Consider the following 9,883-nt stretch of genomic DNA (forward strand, 5'->3'; position numbering starts at 1 on the left):
TTTGCCTCCTTGCCTTTCTGGCACTGCACCTAGTTTCAAGTATCGGTAGACATACCTACTAGCAGGTAAAAACTGCTCTAAAGCAGGTAAAGGACTGGGAAGTCGGGACGGTGCGCAGTCCGTGTTTTGCGCTTTTCGCAAGGTGACTGGGGGAGTGCTTTTGCAAGGTATGCGGAATATGCAACCGAATTCGTTATGCCTGTCGTTTGCGTCTCTCCAGCAAAACGAATACGATAATCTACAAAGCCGCAATCGCAAGCCAAGATTTACGATAACAGTACATATTCATCCAAACCATTTACGTCAGATGGTTCGAAAGCTGAGGAAAAAAATCTGTCAGCTAACGCAGAATTCAAACGTCCGAGGGCTTCTGCGGACAGCTATTACGTAATCACCTGGCTGTGCCAGGTTTTTTACGTAAAAGCTGTGTCTGGTCGCGGACGTTCGATGCTCCCGGGGCACCCGGTGCGAATCTCGACGGCCTCCGGAGCGATATGACAAGAACGCAACTGGACACGTTTGTCGCTACGTGAACGCTCGATTGCCTCCAGACAAATAGCATTCCTTTCGGGCGACATGCCTGCTGGAAGGCTCGCTGTCGGGATCACTCATCTGACATCTCTGAAAAGTCAGCATTTCCACGCGCAAGCGCAATAAAAAAAAAAAGCGCTAAGCAAGCAAAGAGGAAAACGAAAGAACCGCGCTATGAAAGCCAAAACCCCGCATCGCTTCCTATCACTAACACCTGCAACAGCTTCTAAACACACACTACTTCACTTCAAGAAGTCTCACTCAAGCGACTAGGTGAGCACGAAACACTGATCACTTCGGCGAAACGAGTAGTCGAGGTAGGCGAAACAGGCGGTAGCGGAGACTTCGGCGGCCATGAAAGAATGGCGGAGTTTTTGCTTGTTATGGTATGAATCCAAACGGAAGTGCCCGTCTTGTAAACCTTTTGTGAAGGATAACAACTCTCATCACATGGGTTATTCTTTAAACGTAAAAAATATGCGGCTCAAAAGGAAATTGCACCGTATAACAAAGGTTTAACAACCAAGATCTAAGATGTCAATCAAACTCTTAGCCAATGAGAAGTATAGCTGCCGATTGGGATACAACGTCACGGAATCCCAACTTCATGGCGCGCGATTCAAAACGGGCGAAATAACCGCAAACTAAAATCAGTCTCACGCAATAAATATTGCTGTAAAAAATGTTTTTCTCTCGCGGAAAAATTGTTTTTTACATGCTTGTCCCAATTAGGCTGTTAAAAAAAAGGTTTTTTTAACAGCCTAATCCCTGGAGAAGATTCCCCTTCTCCAGGGATTACTTTCGTCATTCTTGTCCAGCTCGCTTGCACCTTTGCATTTAATTGCATTATAATTATAACCTTAAATTGCAAGCTTCACCCTTGTTGGTGTTCGACTGGTGGCAGCTGATAAAACCCGTTTGCTTTACTGACGTCTAACCCCTGGTTAGCTCAGTTGGTAGAGCGCTCCACTTGTAATGGCGAGGTCCCGGGTTCGATACCCGGACCAGGCGGATTTTTTCGGTCGCTCACCAGTCACCTAGCTGTGTTTGGAGATTTATGTTTGTCCTTTGTCCCTCTTGTTCCCCTTCTCCCGGGATTACTTTCGTCATTCTTGTCCAGCTCGCTTGCACCTTTGCATTTAATTGCAGTATAATTATAACCTTAAATTGCAAGCTTCACCCTTGTTGGTGTTCGACTGGTGGCAGCTGATAAAACCCGTTTTCTCTACTGACGTCTAACCCCTGGTTAACTCAGTTGGTAGAGCGCTCCACTTGTAAGGGAGAGGTCCCGGGTTCGATACCCGGACCAGGCGGATTTTTTCGGTCGCTCACCAGTCACCTAGCTGTGTTTGGAGATTTATGGTTGTCCTTTGTCCCTCTTGTTCCCGTTCTCCAGGGATTACTTTCGTCATTCTTGTCCAGCTCGCTTGCACCTTCGCATTTAATTGCATTATAATTATAACCTTAAATTGCAAGCTTCACCCTTGTTGGTGTTCGACTGGTGGCAGCTGATAAAACCCGTTTGCTCCACTGACGTCTAACCCCTGGTTAGCTCAGTTGGTGGAGCGCTCCACTTGTAATGGAGAGGTCCCGGGTTCGATACCCGGACCAGGCGGATTTTTTCGGTCGCTCACCAGTCACCTAGCTGTGTTTGGAGATTTATGTTTGTCCTTTGTCCCTCTTGTTCCCCTTCTCCAGGGATTACTTTCGTCATTCTTGTCCAGCTCGCTTGCACCTTTGCATTTAATTGCATTATATTTATAACCCTAAATTGCAAGCTTCACCCTTGTTGGTGTTCGACTGGTGGCAACTGATAAAACCCGTTTGCTTTACTGACGTCTAACCCCTGGTTAGCTCAGTTAGTAGAGCGCTCCACTTGTAATGGCGAGGTCCCGGGTTCATACCCGGACCAGGCGGATTTTTTCGGTCGCTCACCAGTCACCTAGCTGTGTTTGGAGATTTATGTTTGTCCTTTGTCCCTCTTGTTCCCCTTCTCCAGGGATTACTTTCGTCATTCTTGTCCAGCTCGCTTGCACCTTTTCATTTAATTGCATTATAATTATAACCTTAAATTGCAAGCTTCACCCTTGTTGGTGTTCGACTGGTGGCAGCTGATAAAACCCGTTTGCTCTACTGACGTCTAACCCCTGGTTAACTCAGTTGGTAGAGCGCTCCACTTGTAAGGGAGAGGTCCCGGGTTCGATACCCGGACCAGGCGGATTTTTTCGGTCGCTCACCAGTCACCTAGCTGTGTTTGGAGATTTATGGTTGTCCTTGGTCCCTCTTGTTCCCGTTCTCCAGGGATTACTTTCGTCATTCTTGTCCAGCTCGCTTGCACCTTCGCATTTAATTGCATTATAATTATAACCTTAAATTGCAAGCTTCACCCTTGTTGGTGTTCGACTGGTGGCAGCTGATAAAACCCGTTTGCTCCACTGACGTCTAACCCCTGGTTAGCTCAGTTGGTAGAGCGCTCCACTTGTAATGGAGAGGTCCCGAGTTTGATACCCGGACCAGGCGGATTTTTTCGTTCGCTCACCAGTCACCTAGCTGTGTTTGGAGATTTATGTTTGTCCTTTGTCCCTCTTGTTCCCCTTCTCCAGGGATTACTTTCGTCATTCTTGTCCAGCTCGCTTGCACCTTTGCATTTAATTGCATTATAATTATGGTTTTTTTCTTTGCAGTTACCCTTTAAGGCCAGACTCAGTGGAATCATGTAGTTGGCATTTGTCTGATTTAATTAAACGTTTCACGGTACAGCGATACTTCTTAATTAAAGAGTGCCATTTGTCCAAGCTAGATGTCATATATCTTTTGTGAAAAATTGTTTTTTGAAGTCAGTGCTCGACGGAGATCACGTGAAAACTACCAAGGAAATTTGCTTCGGCTACCAAGTTTCATCCTTGTAAAGCGATCCATAGCAGACTTTAAAAGATAAGTCAGCCTAGAGACGGTACTGTCAACATCAGCACACTCGTAAAGAGTGACCCAGTTACTATCGCTCAAATGTGCATACCATTCGAGGTAAACACCACGAGCGTAGTCAAACATCGGAGTCCAGGCATCCGATCTGACAGTAAAGGGAAATGAAACCACCACTAAAAATGGCGGACGCCATTTAACAACAGAAACAACTGGATAGCGAACAACGCTCTGCGAGACCATTTTGATGTTCCTTATGCAGAGGTCAAGGACGTTAGAGGCAGCATTTACAACACGACTAATTTGTTGAAAATCATTAAAATTCACGAGATCAAGTAGCTCCTGTTCACATCCAGTGCTCAAGTCTGCGCTGGGCAAATCCGCACTGGACCTGTTGAAAACCCAGTTAACTCCAGGCACATTAAAGCCTCCTAATATTAAAACGCTGTAATTAGACGAATCGACCGAATGAGAGATGTGGCTGAGAGCATGACCTACCGTGGTGGTAGCAGAACGAAGCGCAAAGTAATAGTTCCCGGTAAGCAAATTAGGTCCGTTCGTGACTCGAACTTAAATCCAAACGCACTCATTTATTTCAAGGCCAGACCACCGAAAGCGCGATAAGGATTTGAACTCAGTCGACACGTTGATCTAAATGGACCGGTCGATGTCCAAAAGCCATGCCGCTGGGTCTTTTTTGTACATCGGATTGGTTGAGAAATAAAACGACGCTCAGAAACATGACAAACCGCATGTTGGTGCGCGTTTGACGCTGTATTGTTGGCCCCTACACCTCATAACGTCGGCTGCGTCCGGACTTAAATTGGAGCTAAATAATGTCCTTTGCACAAAAACAAAATACGTATGGCAAATCCATATGCGGTTGTCTGATGCATTCAACAAACGTCCTTGCATCAGAAACGTCAGAGATACTCTCTCTTTCCAGGCGCCACACGTCTACGTTCAAGGCGTTTTTCATCAGAGAGTTTAACACGCACGATGTGTGAACTTGGGAGCTCTTCGTATATTGTAGAGATGCTACCGCTAATCCTGAAAATAAACCTAATAATATTCTAAAGCATTCATACTATCCAGCGCATCGCCTCCCTCACTCTTCTTCGCGAACCCCTCTGGTCACGTGACTTCCCCGTTTACCAGCTTAAAGCACCACTCTTACTGGTGGACCTTTTACAGTCGAGCCAGGCGGCCTCGTCTTTTTCCGGGCTTCACAACATGCCGGACACATAGACAAAAAATGTTTCGCGTGAATAGACTAAAGATGAATAATATCCGATATGATACAAATGCATTTAATGTCGCAATTTAAAGCCTCACGCAAAAAGTTTTTACGATGCAACATCTACTACCCTAGGACGCAATCCAAACCTAAACGCCCGTTTTGGTGCTTCGTCGTCCATTCTGCGTATCTCGCATGTCCTCTTGTGGCTATCTCGGCCTCTGCGGGGCCCGAACGCCAGGCATATTCTTTCACCAGGCACTCCGCACAGGTCTTCCCCTCTTGAGATGTGAACCAGGAGGGAGTTGATGTGGGACTGGATCGTGGTACGGTTTCAGCATGTCCGGCTGAGCCACGTGTCGGTTTTGTTGAGTAGCTGAGTCTTTAAAAAGAATCTGACAAAATATTTATGCTCGCCAAGGCCTTTATCTTTACTTGACTCATGAAAGCCCAACTACCCCAAAAACATTTGCTCGAAATTCGTTTTGTTTCCGCCCGAAAATCGCCGATCGGGAACTCGCCGGTTTCAGTCGCACTCACTCTCTTCTCCGTGGTCGCGTGCCGTTTTTCATGGCATAGACACAACCAGCAAATATAATCAAAGTTGTGGGTCATCAAAGGCACACACTTAATATTAATAATTTAAAAAGAAATATGACGGAAATTTTTGGGGCTCTAAAAAGCTGCTAATACGTTAATTCAAAAACAACGTTGCACAGCCGCGTGACTTCCGGCAACGCGGTCCTCCTTTATATTTCTTCTTCCTACCCAGTCCAGTTTCGGTTTCGGTTCCGAGCAGCTACGTTCTTTTTTTTTATTGTCTCCGATAATACATGACGCTCTAGCAAAATATTGACTGGATGGCCTTTTGATGTCATGTTAATTCACCTGGCAATAAGTACAAAAACACTTTTTTGTCGGGTGTCAGTGTCCGTTTAAGATTAAAGTCGTTAGAACCCAGGCACTGGACCACACCGAAAGGCCCGATGCCCAGTGGTGCAAGACGTTTAGTAATATCCTTGGCCGCATCGCTAGAGATGTCATCAAGAAGGACAAGGTCCCCTTTAAGTATTGTTACAGGCTTCCGGCGCCAGTCGCAATACGTCTTGTGGACCTTGCTCACCTTCTCTTGATCTGTGGCATAATCGGGTGCGTCACGCAGGCGACGAGCGACTTTTGCCCCGAAGGCAAGACATGTTGAAAGTGGTGGCTCTCTGTTATACTTGCTTTCCGCCACTTCCTACGCCCTGCGAAGCTTACGACCGAAGCAAAGAAAAACTTGAGTGAATCCGGTGACGACGCTTTCTGCCCTCAACGGTATTGCGATTTCGGTTACGGCAGAAATCTTCCTGCCTTCATCGAACTACGATTCCAGAGTCGCTTTCGCGATTCCGGAATCACGAAAGTGATTTTCGGAATGTGCTGGTTCCTGTCTCTCTGGGTGGAACAAGCTCTAATGATTTCTTTTAACAGGCTAGTTTAGCTCAATATCAGTTGTCCTGCTGGCCAGTACAGCATAGTTTGGGGGGGGGGGGGGGGGGGTCGGTGATTGCCTGTGACCAAGAATGACTCACTATAGATTACTAACGAATGGCTTGCCGTTGTAGCTGGAGAGAGAGACGGGTATGCCGTGTCTTCAGAAAACTTACAGCATGTGACTTTATGATGCTCTTGCTGGTTACCGTTCGTAAAAAAAAAAAGTTCGATAAGCTTTATTAATTTGTCATTGATAAACAAAAGGTTGATGTTGCTTCTAGGTGTGGAGCGCAGGAGTCCCCACAATATTAACACTTAGCTCCTTGATCAGTGCGATGACCCACTGGCTGCTCATAAGTCCTTCGGGCTTCTGGCTGTGTGCTTTAATACGTTGGCATCTTGATAGAGACGAACCTACCTGGCCACATCGGCTCTCACTCCCAAGCAGACAAAAAGCGACGAGACGGGTTTTGAAGCTTTGAAAAAATCTGCGTGAATCTTTCAAGGATGGTCATATGACATCTCGTGTGCCAGTTCAAGAAGGTGTGTACGGACGCAGGGCACCTTTCATTCCTGGCGAAGCTGATCGAGGAAACTATTAGCTTCTTTTTCGGTTGTTTTAGCCAAGTTCGCTACCTCGTGTCGGCCAGGGTCATCATCAAGAAGCTTCATGCTTGTTTCACTCTCAGGAGCCTCGACAAAAAATTAAAGATGTCTACGATTCCCTGTAATGCAAAATTAGAGCGCAGCTCTTGAAGAGTAGAAGGGGAAGGTACGTAGGGTTTTGTATACCCCTCCTCACACTCCGTTCACTCCTCCTACTCAGTTCCTCCTCATTCGCACCTCCTCCTCATCCGCTCCTCCTCATTTCCTTCTCCTCTCCTCCTCCTCCTGATCTCCCCTGCCCCTCCTCTACTCCTCTTCCCCTTCTCATTCTCGTCCCCTTCCCTCCTCCTCCCCTCCCAAACCTCTTTTTCTACTCCTACCCTCCTCCTTCTCATCTCCTCTCCTCCTCCATACCATCACCTCCTCCTACGATTCCCCGCTAAATTTAGCGGGCAAATTGATGCCACGTGACCTGAACACCAATTCAGTTTCCCCACTAAATTTAGAAGCACAAAGGATGTGACATGACTTTGTGTCTCGTCATTCATTAAGAAATTCAGTTTCTACCCTGGATTTGGCGAGAAAACGGACGTTACGTGACCTCAGCACCAATTAAATTTCCCACTAAATTTAGCGGGGCGTTTACGCCGCCGGCAAAGCCGACACCGCGAAACGTGGAAACGAGCGCCTAAGAGCTGCGCTCTGAAATGTCTAATGCTTTTGCTCCTCTGTCAATCTCACCATGTTGCTCAAGCAGCTGGCATCGTCGATCAAGGACACTGCTGCGGATGCCTCAAAAATTACTTGATGCTCCGACTCCGGTGCAGAGATGGGACGCAGCGTCACAGGCAGGCCCTTATCAGGTATTCCCCTGCTGGAGAGGTACCCTAAAGAGGAAATCAACTTGGATATTTTCGAGCCCTCTCTGGTGCCTGATTTCGGTGTTAAAACACTGCAGTCTAAGAACACCAAGCTTCACTCTTGGTGAGGCCTGATTGATGTTGAACATCCAGGATAGTGAGTAGTGGTCGCAGTGGATTTCAAACTTCGTAAGCTGGAACTAGTGTCTGAACTTGTGCACTGCCGATACCACTGCGTGACACTCTCGCTCCTGGGCGGTGTATGGTCGCCCAGATTTTGTAAGCACCCAGCTCATGAAGAACTTTTGTTGGAGCTTGCTGGGGGGCTTTGCCGTTTAAGCACTGCAGCGATGCCCACCTCGCTGACATATGTTTCCACTACAAAGGGCCGATTAAGGTGCGGCAAACTCATCGCAGAGCCGTGCGCCAGTGCTTTCTGTAGAACGGTGAAGACTGGCTCTTGCTTGTGATCCATATCCACTTTCGATCCTTTCTCAAAAGATGGATGTGGCAGCGGGCAATGTTGAAACACTGTTTGGCAAAGTTCATGTAGTAGCGAACCAATCCCAGAAAGGCCTCCAGCTGTTTGACAGTGGTGGTTCGGAAGTAGTCGAGTACCGCCACCACATTTCAGTCGTCCGGGATATATTTTCCAACGATTATTACATGGCTCAAGAACTTAATCGACTGATAGCACACCTGAACTTTTTCAGGGTTAATTTGAAGTGTTGCAGATCTGATGCACTCTAGGACTTCTCCTTAACGGTTGGACTTGGTGACACGCTCCAGTTCGTCCTTTTTGATGGCGTAGCTCTTGGAAGAGCTCTTGGCGGCATTGATGAGCTGGTCCACCAGGCACTCTGCAAGGATCTTGATGTTACGGAAGGCGCTCTCCACTGCGCCCGTGCACAGCGGCCATATAGCCTGGTTCACCCAACGCAGCAGGAATACGTCCACCGCCTGACGGCGCAGCGTGCCCGCACGCCCTATGAGCGTAGAGTCCCCCCGCGGCCCGCTGTTGATGATGGCATTCACCACCCTCTGTAGCGAATTTTCGCCAGTGAGTAGGTGAATGATCTTGAAAGAATGCTTGATGATTTTCACGGCCAGCTGCTTTTTGCCGTTGTTCCGGCCGTCTACGACATATGCGACGTGGTTGTCCGCCGTCACTGAATGCACAGCATATAAATTCTATTGAATATTAGTGGTTGATTCTATTCATGACTTTATCCATCAGCGTTTGAAAAGATGCTGAACCAACTGCGACGCACAATGGCACTCTCGTATACTCGAACGTGCTCTGGTGGCATACAAATTCCGTATTCTGTATTCCCTCCTCGCACTTAGTAATTTGGCGAAAACCCTGCGAGACGTCAATGCTTGTGATCGACTCGCACCCCCGAGTTGCACAAGCATCCAGTCGGTTAGGGACGTCGGTTACAATAATACCCTGTTGCGTGCGTCGAGTGGCCGATAGCATATGGCCCGAAAAAGGCCTCGGGAAATTTTAGCCACCAGAACAGATGCACTGGTCTACTGACTGGACCTCCGACGCACAAGGCCGTGTTGCCAGAAGTATTAATGCAAACGGTAAACGAACACTTGTTTCCTAGAATTTTAGGGGTAAACTTCCAATGACCGAAAGGACTGTTTCCTGAGTCTAGTTGCTGCTCGGGAAGGGAGATGGCAACCGAGAGTTTTGATTAAGATTGGGACAGAGACTAGAACAGCATACCTTTAGAAGCATACATTTTCAGCATGTCGGAAAAGTTCCTTCGCATTTCGTAGCACTGTGGCTGGATGCGCTAGCACAAGGGGACTCCTATTTGAAGATGTTCTCCAGGAAGTGCCAAGGTTCTTGGGCCCAAAGCTTATGGATTGCTTGCTTGGAGGACATGTGGACCGAACGGGCAACTTGTGGCACAGTTGTGAGCGGTGTGATCGACTCCTCTGAATCTCCTGCCATCTGGGACTTCTTGTAGGCGCTGATGTAAATGTGAAATCAGCACAACAAAATCTGCTACTCCCCCTGACGTTGATTGTCCGGGATTCTGGTCTTTATAGTATCCAATTTTGGCTGCCGAAAGGCGGTTATCTGTATGTCGACTGTATTGTCGGCTGTTGCAGGTGACGCAGCCACTGCTAGAGCCTGTACTACAGTAGTGGGCATTGCAGCCCCCGTCCTGGAGAAGACACTGTTAACTCGTACCTCGAAGACTAGGTCACTGGCCACCTTTTTTTCCTTTTGTGG

At 47.5% G+C, this 9,883-nt stretch overlaps 1 protein-coding gene across 1 annotated transcript; it reads right to left on the reverse strand.

Annotated features, from left to right (window-relative positions):
• Nucleotides 1–8,391: 8,391 nt before the first annotated feature.
• Nucleotides 8,392–9,392, reverse strand: LOC8036898 (40S ribosomal protein S5-like). The gene is made up of 2 exons (XM_040212710.1): nt 9,368–9,392; nt 8,392–8,801 (listed from the first exon to the last, which is right to left on the reverse strand). Exons 1-2 carry the CDS (start codon nt 9,390–9,392, stop codon nt 8,392–8,394), a joined length of 435 nt encoding a protein of 144 aa, XP_040068644.1.
• Nucleotides 9,393–9,883: the final 491 nt, after the last annotated feature.

The sequence above is a fragment of the Ixodes scapularis genome, unplaced genomic scaffold (assembly GCF_016920785.2).
Source record: "Ixodes scapularis isolate PalLabHiFi unplaced genomic scaffold, ASM1692078v2 ptg000323l_1__unscaffolded, whole genome shotgun sequence".
Classification (NCBI taxonomy): domain Eukaryota; kingdom Metazoa; phylum Arthropoda; class Arachnida; order Ixodida; family Ixodidae; genus Ixodes; species Ixodes scapularis.